The sequence below is a fragment of the Bombus huntii genome, chromosome 11 (assembly GCF_024542735.1).
Source record: "Bombus huntii isolate Logan2020A chromosome 11, iyBomHunt1.1, whole genome shotgun sequence".
NCBI classification, from domain to species: Eukaryota; Metazoa; Arthropoda; class Insecta; order Hymenoptera; family Apidae; genus Bombus; species Bombus huntii.
Genome location: NC_066248.1, coordinates 7881791 through 7903516, shown reverse-complemented (window position 1 = coordinate 7903516; position 21726 = coordinate 7881791). Strand labels below are relative to the sequence as shown.

General features: G+C 37.0%; 2 protein-coding genes and 2 long non-coding RNA genes across 7 annotated transcripts; 2 read left to right on the top strand and 2 right to left on the bottom strand.

Annotated features, from left to right (window-relative positions):
• The first annotated feature begins 109 nt into the window (after positions 1-109).
• LOC126871397 (uncharacterized) lies at positions 110-3165 on the top strand. 4 transcript variants are annotated; one of them, XR_007691628.1, is made up of 3 exons: positions 620-1304; positions 1385-1513; positions 1595-3165. It is a non-coding gene; the product is annotated as an uncharacterized LOC126871397 (long non-coding RNA). The 4 variants fall into 4 exon arrangements; XR_007691627.1 differs by having other exon boundaries at positions 621-1054; positions 1142-1304; positions 1385-3165; XR_007691626.1 differs by having other exon boundaries at positions 633-1304; positions 1385-1801; positions 1878-3165.
• Positions 2520-6230, bottom strand: LOC126871379 (pyrroline-5-carboxylate reductase 3-like). Its single transcript, XM_050630125.1, is given in 8 exon segments — positions 2520-3246; positions 3330-3495; positions 3587-3799; positions 3949-4119; positions 4438-4508; positions 4628-4731; positions 4733-4760; positions 6081-6230. Coding segments are annotated over 8 exon segments (948 nt in total). The 5' UTR covers positions 6154-6230; the 3' UTR covers positions 2520-3124.
• LOC126871406 (uncharacterized) lies at positions 4406-18587 on the top strand. The gene is made up of 2 exons (XR_007691639.1): positions 4406-4548; positions 18412-18587. It is a non-coding gene; the product is annotated as an uncharacterized LOC126871406 (long non-coding RNA).
• LOC126871377 (pyrroline-5-carboxylate reductase 3-like) lies at positions 15974-21720 on the bottom strand. The gene is made up of 8 exons (XM_050630123.1): positions 21571-21720; positions 20565-20737; positions 18491-18628; positions 18301-18371; positions 17416-17586; positions 17054-17266; positions 16797-16962; positions 15974-16696 (listed from the first exon to the last, which is right to left on the bottom strand). The coding sequence occupies exons 2-8, from the start codon at positions 20638-20640 to the stop codon at positions 16575-16577; spliced, it is 957 nt and encodes a 318-aa protein (XP_050486080.1). The 5' UTR covers positions 20641-20737; positions 21571-21720; the 3' UTR covers positions 15974-16574.
• Between the last annotated feature and the right edge of the window lie 6 nt (positions 21721-21726).

The following is a 21726-nucleotide window of genomic DNA, read 5'->3' as shown; positions in this document are numbered from 1 at the left end:
GACCCCTACGAGAATTTTGGATTTGAATATATTTTTCAATTATCGCGCTAAAAGAAATTAACCACGGAATATTTTAAATATTCTTCGTTCTATTAAATTTTGATACGTTATTGAAGGTTGAATGCTATTATTAAAAATTAATTACATTATTAAGTATTAAAAATAGAAATCAGCGAAATTTAAAAATACAAATTATATACTAACATTATTAACAATTAAATTTTATGCTTTAAAATATTAAATTACAGTAATATTTATCATTAATTCGTCTATTATTATATTATATACATACAGAACTTACAAATATGATTGAAAAAACGCAAAACTTTGTATGAACTGATACTTTATTAGCTTCGGAGAAGATATAGGTTAATGCAGATATGTATAAAGTTTTAACGAAGATCTGTTAACAAACTGCAAAGTTTCGTGTTCTGAAACGTTTTTCGACAGAATATTTATATCTTACGTACCATTTTTTAAGATATATGTATGAAGAAGACGCAGAAGCTTGTGATCAGATTCGATGACCGAATTCAAACTGTTAAATAATGGCTGAAAAGCATTTTGGCGCGATATATCGCCATCTTTAGTCAAATCATGACATTAAAATTAAAAAATTTTTTTAAATATTTGGATTATGTTTACATCTTTTCCTGATCTTTTTCCTTAAATAACTTCAAAAATCAGCTTCTATTCAAAATCAAATTCTGTTACTGTGATACAATAAATTTTTGTTATTAATCATATTTTACGCTTACTATTATAAATGGCATTTTACTTTAATTTTTAAAATTTTTGTTCCAATTTAATTTAATATAAATAACAGAATTTTTATGATTAGATTTAAATCATTTTCTATTTTGATCTAGTATGGTGGATATCATGTATTACTTATCCTTATTATCAATATTATTCTATCAAGTAACTTTAAAAGAAGGGAATGAAACATAACCTAGAAAGTATTACATGAATATGAGATAGAAAGTATATATAACAAGCTATATCTATGATGTTCTCCACTTTCTTATCTCTGCGTAAGACATGATAAAATGAGGTATAAAAACATGAAATGAATTGTTAAAAATTCATGTATTGTTAGTGGAAATAATTAGATGAATGTACAAATATCATATGTAATTAGGAAGATAATAAAATGGAACAAAATGTAATGATAATAAATACTCAAAATGGACAAATAAGAAGAAAAAAAGTGAAACCTTGGTTCAATGAACAAAATGTATACATAACTCAAGGTCTACCATTATCCCATCTGTTATCTTATAACAAATATCAAACCAACATAGGTAAGCAATGAACAAATAAACTTTGCATCATCATATAAATTAATTTTAGTTTACTTTATACAAGATTTTTATTATTGCAGGTCTAGAAAATTTTTTAGATAATACATCTACAAACATTCAGTGGTGAAAGGATACATCTATTATGGGTTTAGTTCCAATACGTGTTTATCAACATGATGCAATACCTTCAATGAATAACTCATTCAGTAGTAATAAATAGCAATATTTATTGTGCATATCATTTTCTTATGCAATGACTTTATGAACTCCTACTTCTGTTACCCTATTAGATCTACCACTAAACGTTGAATTATTCAACTCATTACGACAAACAGAATTAGATATAGAGCAGTATGTACTGTCTAAAGAGGTGAAACAATCGAGAACTGTAAAAGAATATAAGAAAAACTTTAAAACGTACAAAACATCCTGAGCCATGGAAAATGAATATAAAAAAAATGCTAGACTAAGAAGCAAAGAATATATTGGAGTTGGAGGTAAACCAACTCAATTCTAGAGAGGCTTTAAGCATAAAGAAAAATGAAATTCATATCAAAAGCCTGTAATTCACAGGGAAAATAGTACCAGCAAAAACCATGGGACCTTCTTGAAAATGCTGCATGTGTTGCGCTGACAAAATAAACGAAGCTGCTCGGAGTTATAGCAGAAGTTATAGTTAATAACAATAACAAAGTTGAAGTAACAACAACAGAGTCGAAATATACTTATATAATATAACGGATGCCTAGTGGAGTTATGGAACCAGACCAAAGAGGACAATTTAAATCAAAAACAAAAAAATGTGAACAGAAAAATCAACAGGTACGATGGATTATACAGGAAAGAAGTATCTAGATTCTAAGCTAAGTATAGCTGCTATGCATAAACTTTATGTACTAAAGTGTAAAAGAGATAGTATTCCAGAAAGCGACATAGTTAAAAAAGCTATTATAGAGAAATGTTTAAGTCAGAATTTAATCTTGGTTTTAAACAAGTGAAGTTTAAAGTGAACGTTTGACTACCAAATATTATTAACCACTAAATTAGAATTAGAATAAGTAATTAATTTCTATACTTATACGTACAGAATCAAATTTTGAGATTATTTTTAAATATTCATAAATATTTTATATTTTAGGATTAGTACCGTGCCCTTTTAATATTATTAGTACAAAGAATGACATATCTTATATAAATATATTAAAGAATATTAAAAACTGTTTAAAATTTTTATGTTTATTCTGGCATCTCAATATTTACAATAATATTTAATATGTTATTTTTAAAATATTATATAATATGATATAATGTTATAATTTGTATTATAATATCAAAAATTATATTTTGTACCATACTTTCTGTAGTATTCATAACACATGTCACTACGAACTTTCATTCAAGCAGAAAACGTTTGCATTCTTATTTCATTTATGCTAAAAGGATAAGCGTAAAAATGTTATTAAATACAAGACATATTTATATACACTTTATACACTTCAATTACAAAATATGCTACTATGAAAAAATAACAGATCTATTACTTTCAAGCGCTTGGCTTTAAATATACAACAATAATTTTAACATTTACCAATTTAAAAGAATTATGTACAATATATACAAAGTATTTTTCAAAAATTACGTTACATATTTCTTATAAAACGCGATGACGATAAAAGTACAAATGAAAATGTACTTACTAGATGCAAAACGTCATTACTATGATTTACTTTCTTTTCTATGACATTAAGGATTACTAGAATACTTTCCTTGTTTCTTAGTTTCTTCATCAACTACATCTATTTCTTTACCGTTCAATCAATCTAATTTTTCTCTGAAAGTGAACTAACTTCTTTACATCTCTTCGTTGCTGCTTCAACTGCTCCAATTACAGCTGATCTCAATCCATGTTGTTCTAAATAATGTATTGCAGTTATAGTAGATCCTAATTAAAATGCAAACAAATAATTAGTAAATAAGAAATGTATACATTATATAATATTAAACATATGCATGATTTCTCCAAACCTGCTGGTGACGCTACATCATCTTTAAGTTGTCCTGGATGTATTTTGGTATCTCGAACCATAGTACCAGCACCAAGAACTGTTTGTGCAGCTAGCATATACGCGGTTGGTCTCATAAGACCCATTTTTACGCCTCCATCGGCCAAAGCTTCTATCATCATATATACCTACATTTATAAAAAATATATTTCTGTATTCGTCTTCTATTATAAACATTAATATAAATGTTTGGAAATATATTAAGATTTTGTTACATACATAAGCAGGTCCCGAACCCGCTAAAGCTGTAACGGGATCAATTAAATTTTCAGGTACTTCTTCGCATACACCCACAGAGGAAAATAATTTTTCTGCTATTTTGGCTTCTTTATCGCCGGCATGTTTTCCACGAGCGTATACCGTAGCACCGCAACCTACAATGGCTGGTGTATTGGGCATTACTCTGATTACCGGTGTTCCGTTTGGCACAGCCTAGCATTAAAATTAAAGTTGCAAATTAAAAATTTTTAAATAATAAAATGAGCAAGATCAAACTAAAAGAATGAAAAAAATAAAAATTGATTTTTATTCAACTTATTAATATTATTAAAAGTTTGGCAATGAGAAAGATTAAACTTTACCTTTTCTAACGACGCTAATGGAATACCCATAGCAATAGAAAGTAAAAGTTTTCTGTAATTTTTTAAATCCGGGAGGACCATCGGAACAACTTGTGGTTTTACTGCTAAAATCAAAACGTCCCCATAATCAACAACAGGTGCATTTGTAAATACAGTATTTGATCCAATTTCCTGGAATCGCAAATTAATTAAGCTATTAATAATGTAGAATGCAAATCAAAATGCTTTAAATAACTAATGATATTTAATACCAACGCATCGATAAATGCGAAAGATTAGAGATAAACTAAACTGTATGGTCATAATATAATTTATAACATTATCGCAAAGCAAAGATAAAACAGTAAAATATTGGAAATTTTCCTACAATTAATATTGTAATCGAAACTGAATCAATAACTGAAACAATAACGAAATCGAATCATTATTTATATATATCTTGGAATGCAATAATAGTAAACTGCTGCGATAAAAAATTATTATTTTCACCTTAAATGCATCTATACTGCCCACGTCATTCGGGAGACAACTGGCCAGCATCATTTCACCTTTGCTCAACCCTAAAATTTACACAAATGATTATATTAGATTATATCTGAGGTCATTTTAATATTTGGATACTATTATGTAACATATAAATTATTCTATATACAACAACTTATATAAATAGTTTCCTTACCACCTCGAATGAAACCTTTGGCCAAAGCCTGAGCCATCTTACCGCCTCCTATGAATCCAATCTTCAACATTTTTGTGTCGATATTCAATGCGATCTTTTCTCCGTTTCCCGTCGGCAAGAAGATGATCACTCACTGCACAGAAAAAAATCTTTCAGTAGTAAAACGCAATGTTGTGAAAACACGTTACAATTTACGTTCATAATTTTCGTTTACACGCTTATATTAAAAAATCAATTAGAATATTAAGGTTCAAAATGGAAATTTTTGTTTGATCAAAAAGGCTGCCTTTTTTATTCAAAGAAAACTACGATAGATCCATATCTAATAATTAAAACTACGAATTGAAAAGTGTCGCATCTGAAGTCGGAGTTTCTAATTTGCACAATACAAAGATTAATACCGTTCGATCGCGATATTTACAAGCAAATCGGTACGCTTCTGATTCTCGTTTCTCGCCCCATCTTTCTCAGTACATAGATGATTTCAGTAGTTTCTTTCTATGTAATTATGAACGAGATAAGGTCCTGTGTACGCAATACATTTACGTTCATTACTCATATGCGACGAACGCAACGTGGGTAATAAACTTCTTGAAATGCTTCTAAAATGTGGTTTCACTGGTAAATTGTTGGATATTTCCATTCATCTTTCACAGAAAAATTACAAAATGCTATAATTTGTCCTTCTATTGCGATTTAGGACAGCTAAATGTTTCCTATAAATCTCTCTTACATTTTGATAAACGAGCAACGTATTACATAAATGCCACACAAATTACTTTCAATGAGATGCATTTCAGTGTAAATAAAATGGTACAAGTCATGTTTCATTTTGCACCAGCGACTTATTGAAAGTACATTAATTGATACATTAAAAAGTAAATTAATCTCAAAATATGTTAACTGATGGAATTATGAATCGAATATTAACATTAGGTAATGCAAAATGATATAGCAATATCATCCTATATTTGTTGAGTAACTGCTTAAGGAACGACATTTAAATTAATTTATAAACTTCGATATTCGAGATTTGTCACATTAGGATACATATAGCATATTAATTACATAATTATTTCAACTAGCTATGTTAGTAATTTTATCAGTAATAATAATCATAAATGACGATAATAATGATCGAATAAGTTTAAAGAAATTTAATACAAAATTTATAATTTTTAAGTTACAAAATATCTTTGAGCAAAAAGGATAACTTGCTAAATCATTCTTTACTTTAAGCAATGTGATTATACTTTCTTTAGATTTCTGGTCAAATTTCTGAACTATAGTGAAGTGCCGTTACGTGCACGCACATTACGTAATTTAACTTGATTTCATATATTGTATTTTTAAAATTCATTCTCATCCTCCAAACTATTGTTTAATTTTTTTGCTTGGAACGAACATAATTAATTAAATGATGTAAATGAAAATGAGTGACTCTGTTACTCACCTTTTCGGGCGTTCAGGCGTTGTCGAACTCGTCCTAATCTTAGATGCTCCGTTGTTTTATATCCGGTAGTCATTGCCCTTCTTTTCTCTTCTTTTTTTCACTGATGAGCTTAGAAAGTAATTACTAGATGCTAGATGTCGTTGAAATTAAATGAATGGCGCCACGATAAGCTGCAAGCAAACATAATTGTTGGTAAACCTCAAATTTTTGTTTACATCAGAAATTTCTCGAATGCAATACGCATAAATATGTGTTTTATGACTTGGAAGTACGTAATTAGTAGACTAGGCGAATATTTCTTTGTTTACAGAAAATTTCAATATATGCATATAACATGTAGGAATATATACATTACCTAAAGCATTTATTATAATATTTAAAAGATGAAAGAAATATATATTTAAGTTCTACTTCTTTAGTTGTATTTGTAAAATTCTGCACAAATATCTGCAATCTAATGATAATTAGTAATCAAAATTTCAAAGAAATAAAACACGAATATACTATGAAAATTAAGCATTTTTTTTACATTTAATCAGTTTAAAGCAATTTAAATTTTAAGCTAATTAATACATTCTAAGGTAATTGCTTTTTTGATGCATAACATACGATTAAATTAGCAACTCTAATAAAATATAATAATCTATTTCGTGAACATGCAAGTGTAATTATGCATGAAAATATCTGAACGGATGCAAATATAAATTCTTAAATAATTATCGTATCAAGTGTATAAAATATTTATGACGATTCCAAAAATAAATGATACCATATTAAACAAGCATTAAAATACAATGAAATATAACGTTACTATCTAAAAAAAAAGCCAAAAATCGTGTACGTGCGAAGAGACACGTAACGCGTACAACTACTAGGAACTAATTAGAACTAGGAACTAGGAACTAATTGTAATATTCAATTAATTTTTATAACATTTCTTAAAAACATAATTGTTAGAGTTATTTAAATTGTTTGATATATTATATAAAAAGATACTTAACTGACTTACATTCTGTAGAAAATGCTCCGTTATAATCTTCTAATGTAATGATATCTTACTGTAACCGGCGATATGATTGTCCTGTTTGTAGTTGTGTACAGTGTTTAATATAGATCCTGTCTCTTCCGTGACTTATATACCAGCATGAAACATCGTGAGAAACTGAAATGCGACTAACAATTATTGTTCATCAACTGATAAATGATTATCAAATTTCTACACTACGCAATATCCTGTTTGCATTTGAAAAGATCCTTTGTAACTAATATTTGTATATTAATTATCCTAATTGAACGAACAAAATTATATATACTGAATTAACAGGTATAAATTAATGTTTATTCCAACAACTTTGTAAAGAAGATAATTACGCTGATGCGTATGTACAAGTTAAGTAAGTGATTGTTTTAAGGAGAGAAACTCGTTAATGACATGTTGACTATTCTAACGATGAAGAATAAGTGAGGTAAAGTGATGATGCTGTATCGGAGGAAAGCTAGTCGTGGATGGATCTGCAAGAAAGAGCTAATTTGTTAAGGGCAAGATTTCATTGGGAGAGTGAGGGAAAGACTTCGCTGTCAATTGGTTCATTTTCTAGGTTGGTTGGTGAGGAAGGGTGCTAACCGCCCCGGAGAGAGATTTGCTAGTGGGAAACATCATACGTGAGAAAACTAACTTTCCCGTAGTATGTGGCCTGGTCTAGGTAGAGTGTCGCCCGACGTAACATCCTCCCCCCGTTGAGAGGGTGCCGATCAAAATTTCTGCAAAGGTAGAATTAATTGGAGCTGCCGCCCAACTCTTTGTTGATTGCTGGATCGGGTTGGCTCGATAGTAGGACGAGCTGCGTGGGGAGCACGAGGCGGCTACGGGTTCTCAGGGCGTTAGACCACGCCCTGGGGAGCACGAGTCCGCTATGGGTTCTCAGGGCGTAGGACCACGCCCTGGGAAACCCTGATGAATCTGATATTTTCCTATAGCCGGATGGTGACTGGTCGGCGCCTTTGGCCCCCGCCAGTTTGCCGATCCGGTGCGGAGAACCTCGGAGAAGTTGGTGGGCCCGTATCTGCCAAGACCACTCACCTCACCTTCTTGTGGGGCTCCCCGGTACCCTACACCAGCCTTGACCGGGGCAGGGTGCGAAAGAGTGAATGGCACCAGGATGAAAACCCTTGTTGACAATCTAGGCGATTTCTCAGAATTACAATGGATAGAAAAACGAATCAAAGAATCGTTTACGGTGCAGGGGAGGGATACCCCAGTACCGGAGCAGCCGCGGGTTGCAAAGCGGGCCCCGCTGCGTCGTCATCGAGCAACCGTGGCCGTCTGGGGGTGGGCCGCCAGGCCCTCGGACACCCTCATGCATCTGGCGAAGGGGACACGCGAACTGGAGGTCTCGGAGATGGTCGGAGGAGCCCAACGTTATGACCGTTGGCCTGGGATTTTCATGGGGCGGAATGCGGCGGCGACGCGGTGGCGGAGGGGGGGGGGTGAAATCCGACGACGAAATGTCGTCGTGCTTTTCCTATTCGACCGCCGCGGGCACGCTCGGCAAGCGGTCGTACCGCGGGATTACCGGGTCCGCGGAAAGCACCGCCCCCGCCACCAACGGTCGCGGCGGTGGCGCGGGACGCCGCACACGGCGGGTGGATGCGTCCGCGGAGGATCCGGACTCCACGCTACTGCCGGCTCCCGATAAAAGGAAGAAGAGGGGCGCGAGGCGCGGGGCGGATACCGACACCGACACCGACACCGACACCGAGGCTGCCGACGGCGGCGACGACACGCGGAGCGACGAAACGAGGATCGGACCGGTCGACAAGCAAGTAACCGTGAAGGACGCGGAACAGACCCACGATCAGGAAGAGGAGGACGACGCATACCTGCGAAGGAGAGTACGCTTTCTGGAGAGAGAAGTCAGTTGTCACCAAGAGACAGTGGAACGGCTGACCAAGGAATGCACGGAAAGGGCAGCCAAAGACGACAACAACGACGGTGAAAGACAAGAGGTGGCGATCACCTCTACGAGGGGGACGAAAGAAAATGCTCCCGGGGCCCCAACGGGAACGATTATGGGTCCCCCTCTCCCACCTCCCCCACACCCCTGGTCAGCGTCGCGCCGTTTCCGCTGTCCCGAGGGATCGGGGAGTAATAAGAAACAAACAAAGAAAACGGATAGATTCGGTGGTCCAGGACCTCGAGATCCACTGTTCCTCCGCAAGTTGGAGGAGTGTCGGCGAGAAATAATGTCAGGGGGAGCGATCCCCCCGGCTACGGACGCTGGCGTCGCCACAAGAACCGTACAAGCACAATTGCGGTCGGCGAGAGACACCTCGCGGTTGACCGTGGAGTCGTCGGCCGACGAGGCAGGATTTACTACCGTCTTAGGCGGAGGAAGAAGCGAGGCGAAAGAACAGGAAGCCCACGGCGCAACCTCTTCCAACGGTCCATGCGCCGACCGAGGACACAAGAACCAAGGGACGGGTATCGTCGTCTTTTTCGTCGTCGACGTTGCGAACAGGGGCCTTGGCGCCCAGGACGGCGACCGACAGTGGCGGAACAAGGGCAGGGACTTTCGCGGAGGTGGCCGCTCGGCCTTCGGTGCACCTCCGCACGGGAAGAGAATCCATGCGAGGAATGGTCAGCGGCGATAGATCCGGAGCTATCTGGGCAGGAAAGAGACGTAACGCTAGTGGGCGAGATCTGCGCGGCGAGAAAGTGCCGGGCCTTCCCCGACCCCCACGGTGTGCCATGGTATCGCTCATCGTGAGGGACGGCTCGGGCTTCACGTACAGGGATACGATGTCGGTGATGAAGAGGGAAGTCAAGCTCTCCGTCACCGACGACGGGGACGCGGCGACGAGGAAGGAAAGATGCCGCCGTCAACTGGCTCCACGAAGGCCAGAAGAGAGGACAGAGAAGTCGGACACACCGACAACGAGGGGAACGGCCCGGAGAAGGCTATGGAGACGGAGCCTTCCCCGACGTGAGCGGAAGAAGGGGAGGAGGACAACTGCTCCTGCAGTGCAATCTTAACCGCGCCCGCTGGGCTCAGAACTTAATGTTCCAGAGTCTGGCGGAGCGGCGGATCGACCTGGCAGCGTTGGCCGAGCCGTACAGCATTTCCGTGACAGCGGCGCTGGGGATCTGATCGGTTCGGTCGCCATATTCTGGACCGGGATCGCGGGAAGCCCCTCCTGCTCGGTGATCGAGCGGGAATGGGGCTTCGTGGCCGTGAAATGGGGCGACTTGGCTGTGGTGGCCGTCTACGTGTGGCCCAACATAGACCGGACCGAATACGCCTCCTTCCTGAACAGACTCGCGGCTGGAGCGAGACGTTTGGGCGCCTGCTCGTCACTGGTCCTCGGGGACTTCAACGCTCACTCAACGGTATGGGGCTCCCGCAGGACCAACGGAAGGGGGCGCGATGTGCAGGACTGGGTGGCCGCACTCGACCTCCGGCTTATGAACCGGGGGTCGTCAAGCACATGCGTGGCGTGGCGGGGCGAGTCCATAGTGGACCTCACATGCGCAAACCCTGTCGCATCCCGCCGTGTGTCCGGTTTACATCTTGATGGAGGTGGCGGTTGGCGGCGCGATGGGTGACGGTACGTTGAGTGCGCGGGACCATCGGCCCACCGGGAAGGAGAAGAAGATTCCTGCGGTGGGCGGTGACCCCGCCGCGACGAGGACCTCATGGCGGCGACCGCTATAGCCGTCACTTGGTTGGAAGGATCCCCGACCCACGAGGACGCGGAAGCGGGAACGACCCGGCTGAGGCGCGACATGCACGCGATCTGCGATTCGTGTATGCCGCGGTCCGGAGCCCCGTGCCTCGCCGGCGCGGTGTATTGGTGGTCCGAGGAGATCGCTTGTTTCCGCGAGGCGTGCATCTGCGATCGGCGCCGGTATACCAGATTCCACCGTAGGCGGCCACAGTGGCTCGTCTGTACGAGGCCTACCGCAATGCGCGGAGGCCCTTGCAACGAGCCATCAAGGAGACGAAGAGGCGGGCCTGGAACAAGCTACTGGCCAGCCTCGACTCCGATCCCTGGGGGCGCCCTTATAAGATGGTATTGAACAAACTCCGTCCATGGGCGCCTCCCTTAACGGAGAGCATGGACCCTCGGTTCCTGGAGGAGGTCGTCGGCACCCTGTTCCTGGGAGCAGCGAACGAGGGTGATGGCAGCTTTACCGAAGAGGAGGAGCAGGAGCCTCAACCGCGGGAAGAAGAACCACGTGTCACCGCGGGAAGTTGGAGCCCGGAATCGAGAGTCACCGAGGAAGAACTGGCCGGGGCCGTCGGGAGGATCGGAGCGCGGAAAGCTCCAGGTCCCGACGGAGACCCGGCCCGCCTGTGGAAGGACGTCGCCGGGGTCTTGGCCCCAAAACTAAGGCGTCTGTTCGACGGATGCCTGTCTCGGGGTGAATTCCCCGCTTCGTGGAAGGAGGGGCGGATGATCCTGCTGCCCAAGCCAGGGCGCTGTCCGGACTCGCCTTCCGCCTTCCGGCCGGTATGCCTTTAAGACGAGGCTGGCAAGCTGCTGGAAAGAGTGGTGGCTGCCGGCCTGAAGTTGCATTTGTCCCAGAGTGTTCCCGTACTGTACGACGGCCAGTTCGGCTTTCGGAGAGGGCGGTCTACAACCGACGCTGTCGCCCGTGTCCGCTCCCTTGACGAGGGGGCCCAGCAGCGAGGTTACGTAGCGTTGGCCGTGTCGCTGGACGTGCTCAACGCCTTCAACAGCATCCCTTGGGACAGGATATGCCGGGCCCTCGAATTTCATCGGGTACCCGCGTACCTGCGGGGTGTAGTCCGGTGTGGTACACCGTTCGGGGCGGAGGGGTGACTGGGAGGGCTGTACACCGCGAGGTCCCGCAGGGTTCGGTGTTGGGTCCGTTGTTGTGGAACATCGCGTACGACGCGGTGCTTCGAACGCCGATGACTCCGAACTCGGCACTGGCGTTCTACGCCGACGACACGTTGGTGCTGGTCTAGGGTACGGCATGGGGTAGAACCGTTCGCCTGGCGGAGCTGGCGGTGGCCTGCGTGGTCACCGAGATCAAGGGATTGGGACTGAAGGTGTCCCCTGAGAAGTCCGAGGCAATGTGGTTTTGCCGCAAGGCCGATCACGGGACGCCTCCAGCGGGTTATCGCTTGAGGTTGGAGGGAGCTGAGATCGGGGTCGGAACCAGCATGAAATATCTGCGCCTGACCCTCGACAGCCACTGGACCTTCGGCGCTCACTTCGAGCGCCTGACACCGTCTGTCGAGGCGACGGCGAACGCCTTAGGACGTTTTTTGCTGCCTCGGCTGGGCGGGCCCGACGTCGGAGTGGCTGTACGCCGGCGTGGTGCGATCGAGGCTCCTCTACGGAGCTCCGATCTGGGCGGAAACTACAACTCAAAGCACACACTATGGGGATCAAGAATCACTACACCTCGAGGTAGAACCCTGGAAAGCTACATTAGAAACAATAACCTCAATATATTATCCACAGGAAGACCGACATACTGGCCGACAGACTTGAGCAAAATACCTGACCTACTTGATTTTACAGTTACAAAGGCACTAAACGCAACTTAAGTAAATATAGCACCCAACCTCGAGCTTAGCTCCGATCATACACCCATAATAATTACATACAGAAACAAATCAATACTCTATAGCAATCCAGAGGCACTATGCATCAAAACCACCATATGGTAAACTTTTAAAGAAATAATCGAGAGCTAAACCAACTGCAACATCTCAGTGAAAACATCCGAACACATCGAACAGGCAGTAACAGCACTGTCAGAAACTACCCAAGAAGCAGCATGGGTAACCACTATGCCTGAACCAACCAACAGACAAACAAAAATAATTCCACCAGACATACTTGAAAAAATTAGAGAAAAAAGAAAAGCGAAAGCAAAATGGCAAAAATATAGAACAAAAGAAAACAAAAAACACCTAAACAAACTTGCAAAGGAAATAAAAAACAAAATAAAAGAACACAACAACAACGAGATCACAAAGTTCATAGTCATTATCTGCACACGAGAACTCCAACTACTCCCTATGGAAAGCCACAAAAAAAAGCCAATAAAACTAGTCCCAGCAATCAGAAAAGCAGACAACACATGGGCAAGAAGTAACGAAGAGCAAGCTGAAGAATTTGCCAACCACCTTTACAACACATTTACACCACATAATATCAACAACAGCAACCCCAAATGCCATACGGACGAGGATACGCTAACCACTAGTACATCAATTGACAAACACTACATCATACCTAAAACAACAGCACAAGAAATTAGAAACATAATCGAAAAAACAAAAAATAATAAAGCACTAGGAATCGACCTAATCAATGGTAAAATCTTGAAAAACCTTCTGCCAAAAGCGATAAGACTAACTACAATAATATTCAATGCAATATTAAGAATTCAATACTTTCCTAAACTATGGAAACTGGCACAGATCATAATGTTACCTAAACCAAGCAAAGACCCACATCAAACTACATCATACAGACCAATATCACTACTTCCTGTGTTTTTTAAAACACTAGAGAAAATAATATACAACCGCATAAAACCAATAATAGAGAAGGAAAAATTAATACCGGATCACCAATTCGGATTCAGAAACAAACACTCAACTATAGAGCAAATGCACAGGCTCGTCAACGAAATAATACTAGCACTAGAAAACAAACAATACTGTACAGCCCTCTTTATGGACATAGAGAAAGCATTTGACAAAATAAACCACGAAAGCTTACTACAAACAATCAGGAAACAATTCCCGAAGCAAATATACCAATTAATAAAATCTTAGTTAAGCAGCAAAACCTTCGTAATAAAAATCAGGGACACATACTCCGAAGTCAAAGACATCAAGGCAGGGGTTCCGCAAGGAAGCGTCTTAAGACCAGTACTATACACACTATACACGGCCAACATACCAACAACTACCAATAGCAAACTACTGACATTCGCGGACGACACAGTTGTACTAGTCAAGCACATTAACCCTGTAACAGCAGTCACATTACTACAAGAACATATCACAAAAATAGAAAAGTAGCTACAAGTTAAATAAATTAAAGCAAACCCCAATAAATGCAGCCATATTACATTCACACTGCGAAAGAGATACCACCAAACATCTTTCTGAACGGCACGTATATAATACAAACAAGGCAAATCAAATACCTAGGACTCCACATAGATACACAACTCACATGAAAACAGCATATCAAATCAATAATAGACAAAATACAGACAGCAAGGAGACAAATGCATTGGCTAACAAGTCGAAAATCCAAACTAGGTATAGAAAATGAATTAAAAATATACAAAACGATCATAAAACCAATCTGGACGTACGGAATACCACTATGGGGAACAGCAGCAATGAGCCGTATAAGCAAAATAGAGACAATGCAAGCTAAAATTCTTAGAACAATAGTAAACGCCCCATGGTACGTTAGAAACGAGGACATTCGGAAAGACCTGGGAATACCAACGGTCAAGGAGGAGATTAGCAGATGTGCAAGAAGGTACAGAGAAAGAATAGTAACGCACCCGAACCGGCTGGCAGCGGAAACGATCAACACATCAAGCATAGAAAAAAGGCTAAAAAGGAAACACCCAACAGATCTCATAAAGGATATAACCTAACAAACACGAAGATGGTACCCCGCTGGGTGTAGCCACTCTCATGATAATCAAACAGCCAAAAAATTCTACCAAATGTCCAAATTGGACAAATTGTGAATGTGAAATATTAAATAAAGAAAAAAAATATTCAGTAGTGAAAGGATACATCTATTATGGGTTTAGTTCCAATACGTGTTTATCAACATGATGCAATACCTTCAATGAATAACTCATTCAGTAGTAATAAATAGCAATATTTATTGTGCATATCATTTTCTTATGCAATGACTTTATGAACTCCTACTTCTGTTACCCTATTAGATCTACCACTAAACGTTGAATTATTCAACTCATTACGACAAACAGAATTAGATATAGAGCAGTATGTACTGTCTAAAGAGGTGAAACAATCGAGAACTGTAAAAGAATATAAGAAAAACTTTAAAACGTACAAAACATCCTGAGCCATGGAAAATGAATATAAAAAAAATGCTAGACTAAGAAGCAAAGAATATATTGGAGTTGGAGGTAAACCAACTCAATTCTAGAGAGGCTTTAAGCATAAAGAAAAATGAAATTCATATCAAAAGCCTGTAATTCACAGGGAAAATAGTACCAGCAAAAACCATGGGACCTTCTTGAAAATGCTGCATGTGTTGCGCTGACAAAATAAACGAAGCTGCTCGGAGTTATAGCAGAAGTTATAGTTAATAACAATAACAAAGTTGAAGTAACAACAACAGAGTCGAAATATACTTATATAATATAACGGATGCCTAGTGGAGTTATGGAACCAGACCAAAGAGGACAATTTAAATCAAAAACAAAAAAATGTGAACAGAAAAATCAACAGGTACGATGGATTATACAGGAAAGAAGTATCTAGATTCTAAGCTAAGTATAGCTGCTATGCATAAACTTTATGTACTAAAGTGTAAAAGAGATAGTATTCCAGAAAGCGACATAGTTAAAAAAGCTATTATAGAGAAATGTTTAAGTCAGAATTTAATCTTGGTTTTAAACAAGTGAAGTTTAAAGTGAACGTTTGACTACCAAATATTATTAACCACTAAATTAGAATTAGAATAAGTAATTAATTTCTATACTTATACGTACAGAATCAAATTTTGAGATTATTTTTAAATATTCATAAATATTTTATATTTTAGGATTAGTACCGTGCCCTTTTAATATTATTAGTACAAAGAATGACATATCTTATATAAATATATTAAAGAATATTAAAAACTGTTTAAAATTTTTATGTTTATTCTGGCATCTCAATATTTACAATAATATTTAATATGTTATTTTTAAAATATTATATAATATGATATAATGTTATAATTTGTATTATAATATCAAAAATTATATTTTGTATCATACTTTCTGTAGTATTCATAATACATGTCACTACGAAATTTCGTTCAAGCAGGTTTGCATTCTTATTTCATTTATGCTAAAAGGATAAGCGTAAAAATGTTATTAAATACAAGACATATTTATATACATTTTTATACACTTCAATTACAAAATATGCTACTATGAAAAAATAACAGATCTATTACTTTCAAGCACTTGGCTTTAAATATACAACAATAATTTTAACATTTACCAATTTAAAAGAATTATGTACAAAATATACAAAGTATTTTTTAAAAATTATGTTACATATTTCTTATAAAACGCGATGATGATGAAACCACAAATGAAAATGTACTTACTAGATGCAAAATGTCATTACTATGATTTACTTTCTTTTCTATGACATTAAGGATTACTAGAATACTTTCCTTGTTTCTTAGTTTCTTCATCAACTACATCTATTTCTTTACCGTTCAATCAATCTAATTTTTCTCTGAAAGTGAACTAACTTCTTTACATCTCTTCGTTGCTGCTTCAACTGCTCCAATTACAGCTGATCTCAATCCATGTTGTTCTAAATAATGTATTCCAGTTATAGTAGATCCTAATTAAAATACAAACAAATAATTAGTAAATAAGAAATGCACAAAGCCTATTAGAAAATACATTACATAATATTAAGCATATGCATGATTTTTCCAAACCTGCTGGTGACGCTACATCATCTTTAAGTTGTCCTGGATGTATTTTGGTATCTCGAACCATAATACCAGCACCAAGAACTGTTTGTGCAGCTAGCTTATACGCGATTGGTCTCATAAGACCCATTTTTACGCCTCCATCGGCCAAAGCTTCTATCATCATATATACCTACATTTATAAAAAATATATTTCTGTATTCGTCTTCTATTATAAACATTAATATAAATGTTTGGAAATATATCAAGTTTTTGTTACATACATAAGCAGGTCCCGAACCCGCTAAAGCTGTAACGGGATCAATTAAATTTTCAGGTACTTCTTCGCATAAACCCACAGAGGAAAATAATTTTTCTGCTATTTCGGCTTCTTTATCGCCGGCATGTTTTCCACGAGCGTATACCGTAGCACCGCAACCTACAATGGCTGGTGTATTGGGCATTACTCTTATTACCGGTGTTCCGTTTGGCACAGCCTAACATTAAAATTAAAGTTGCAAATTAAAAATTTTTAAATAATAAAATGAGCAAGATCAAACTAAAAGAATGAAAAAAATAAAAATTGATTTTTATTCAACTTATTAATATTATTAAAAGTTTGGCAATGAGAAAGATTAAACTTTACCTTTTCTAACGACGCTAATGGAATACCCATAGCAATAGAAAGTAAAAGTTTTCTGTAATTTTTTAAATCCGGAAGGACCATCGGAACAACTTGTGGTTTTACTGATAAAATCAAAACGTCCCCATAATCAACAACAGGTGCATTTGAAAATACAGTATTTGATCCAATTTCCTGGAATCGCAAATTAATTAAGCTATTAATAATGTAGAATGCATATCAAAATGCTTTAAATAACTGATGATATTTAATACCAACACATCGATAAATGCGAAAGATTAGAGATAAACTAAACTGTATGGTCATAATATAATTTATAACATTATCGCAAAGCAAAGATAAAACAGTACAATATTGGAAATTTTCCTACACGCGATGATTATGGAGAGATAACAATGAATCGGACGTCTATAGACAATTAGCGTTGGAGCTCAAAATTTTGTGACATAAATTTTACACTTCTTCACTTATACATTATCAAACAAACATAACTTAATAAATAAGCTACTGAATATTAAGATAGACTATCTTTCAACTGCAAATTGTAATATCACCAATATTGTAATCGAAACTGGTAACATCAACTGAATATCTTACTTCATCTAATCATAATTACTAATCAAGTTCTAAATGCTAATCGTCGATAAAATTTTAATAAACTTGACAACAACATACTCTAAAAAAGATTATTACGTTATTGCGTGTAGGTAATTCGCAAACAGATTTACGTTTCCTTTATCTATTTATCGAGCAAATAAAAAATATTTGATGTTTTTTCCATCAAACTGATAAAGCTAATAATCAGATAATTATCTTTTATCATCATTATCTATATATCTTAGAATGCAATGATAATAAACTGCTACGATAAAAAATTATTATTTTCACCTTAAACGCATCTATACTGCCCACGTCATTGGGGAGACAACTGGCCAGCATCATTTCACCTTTGCTCAACCCTAAAATTTACATAAATGATTATATTAGATTATATCTGAGGTCATTTTAATATTTGGATACTATTATGTAACATATAAATTATTCTATATACAACAACTTATATAAATAGTTTCCTTACCAGCTCGAATGAAACCTTTGGCCAAAGCCTGAGCCATCTTACCGCCTCCTATGAATCCAATCTTCAACATTTTTGTGTCGATATTCAATGCGATCTTTTTTTCCTTTTCCTCGCCGTCGGCAAGAAGATGATCACTCACTGCACAGAACAAAATCTTTCAGTAGTAAAACGCAATGTTGTGAAAATACGTTACAATTTACGTTCATAATTTTCGTTTACACGCTTATATTACAAAATCAATTAGAATATTAAGGTTCAAAATGGAAATTTTTGTTTGATCAAAAAGGCTGCCTTTTTTATTCAAAGAAAACTACGATAGATCCATATCTAATAATTAAAACTACGAATTGAAAAGTGTCGCATCTGAAGTCGGAGTTTCTAATTTGCACAATACAAAGATTAATACCGTTCGATCGCGATATTTACAAGCAAATCGGTACGCTTCTGATTCTCGTTTCTCGCCCCATCTTTCTCAGTACATAGATGATTTCAGTAGTTTTTTTTCTATGTAATCATGAACGAGATAAGGTCCTGTGTACGCAATACATTTACGTTCATTACTCATATGCGACGAACGTAACGTGGGTAATAAACTTCTTGAAATGCTTCTAAAATGTGGTTTCACTGGTAAATTGTTGGATATTTCCATTCATCTTTCACAGAAAAATTACAAAATGCTATAATTTGTCCTTCTATTGCGATTTAGGACAGCTAAATGTTTCCTATAAATCTCTCTTACATTTTGATAAACGAGCAACGTATTACATAAATGCCACACAAATTACTTTCAATGAGATGCATTTCAGTGTAAATAAAATGGTACAAGTCATGTTCCATTTTGCATCAGCATACATTATACATTAAAAAGTAAATTAATCTCAAAATATGTTAACTGATGGAATTATGAATCGAATATTAACATTAGGTAATGCAAAACATCGAATATTAACATTAGGTATAGCAATATCATCCTATATTTATTGAGTAACTACTGAAATGATTTAAACTAATGACATTTAAATTAATTTATAAACTTCGATATTCGAGATTTGTCACATTAGACACATATAGCATATTAAATTACAGAATTATTTCAACTAGCGATGTTAGTAATTTTATCAGTAATAATAAAAAATAAATGACGATAATAATGATCGAATAGGTTTAAAAATTTTATATAAAATTTATAATTTTTAAGTTACAAAATATCTTTGAGCAAAAAGGATAACTTGCTAAATCATTCTTTGCTTTAAGCAATATGATTATATTTTCTTTAGATTTCTAGTCACATTTCTGGACTATAGTCAAGTGCCGTTACGTGCACGTACATTACGTAATTTAACTTGATTTCATATATGTATGTATTTTTAAAATTCATCCTCATCTTTCGAAAAAGTCAATCGTGATACACTTGCCATTCCGAAACTGTATTAATCAATCAATTGTTTACGTTACTTCTTTATGCTAAATGAATTTACAAAAGTTGTTTATTCTTTGAGAATTGAATATTAATCGTACATCTAAATAAGAAATTCATAAAATGTGGAGTTAATCAGTTTCGTTTTTGAAAAATTCACAACTGCTAACAAAACATTCACAGTTCCAAGATATATTTAAATATCTCTCTCTCTCTCTCTCTCTTCCTTCCTCCAAACTATTGTTTAATTTTTTTAGAACAAACATAAGAACAAACATAATTAATTAAATAGATAATAGCCAAAGTACTTATAATTTGATCTTCTATAAAATTTAAACTTGTATATACATCATACTAAAATGTTAAAATCACCTAATCATAAGGTTTCAACATTTTACAGAATGATCAAACAACTGATGAAAACATTTCTCCGACTATTTTGAGCGGTTTATTTTCGCTCATATTTCAGTTTAAGTTCAACCACGTCGCATTCGTACTGCATGCGAACGTGACGATCATATGATACAAACAATATCACGTGCGGAAGGATTTAGCGATTGATTAAGCGAACTCACGTTTCGCATTGTTATCGCGGATCGTTTGATAATATTGCAATCTAAATTGGATGGAAATAATATGAGTGTCTCGGTTACTCACCATTTCGGGCGTTCAGGCGTCGACGAACTCGACGTCCTAATCTTAGAAGCTCCGTTGTTTTCAATCCGGTAGTCATTTTCCTTCTTTTTTTTTCTTTTTTTCACTGATGAGCTTAGAAAGTAATTACTAGATGCTAGATGTCGTTGAAATTAAATGTATGGCGCCACGATAAGCTGCAAGCAAACAATTGTTGATAAATCTCAAATTTTTGTTTACATCAGAAATTTCTCGAATGCAATACGCATAAATATGTGTTTTATGACTTGGAAATACGTAATTAGTAGACTAGACGAATATTTCTTTGTTTACAGAAAATTTCAATGTATGCATATAACATGTAGGAATATACACATTACCTAAAGCATTTATTATAATATTTAAAAGATGAAAGAAATATCTATTTAAGTTCTACTTCTTTAGTTGTATTTGTAAAATTCTGCACAAATATCTGCAATCTAATGATAATTAGTAATCAAAATTTCAAAGAAATAAAACACGAATATACTATGAAAATTAAGCACTGTTTTACATTTAATCAGTTTAAAGCAATTTAAATTTTAAACTAATTAATACATTCTAAGGTAATTGCGTTTTTGATGTATAACATACGATTAAATTAGCAACTCTAATAAAATATAATAATCTATTTCGTGAACATGCAAGTGTAACTATGCATGAAAATATCTGAACGGATGCAAATATAAATTCTTAAATAATTATCGTATCAAGTGTATAAAATATTTATGACGATTCCAAAAATAAATGATACCATATTAAACAAGTATTAACATACAATGAAATATAACGTTACTATTTAAAAAAAAAGCCAAAAATCGTGTACGTGCGAAGAGACACGTAACGCGTACAACTACGCGAAGGATTAGGTGTATCTATTCCTATTCAGGAACTAATTGTAATATTCAATTAATTTTTATAACTTTCCTTAAAAACATAATTGTTAAAGTTATTTAAATTGTTTTATATATTGTATAAAAAGATACTTAACTGATTTACATTCTGTAGAAAATGCTCCGTTATAATCTTCTAATGTAATAATATCTTACTGTAACCGACGATATGATTGTCCTATTTGTAGTTGTGTACAGTGTTTAATATAGATCCTGTCTCTTCCATGACTTATATACCAGCATGAAACATCGTG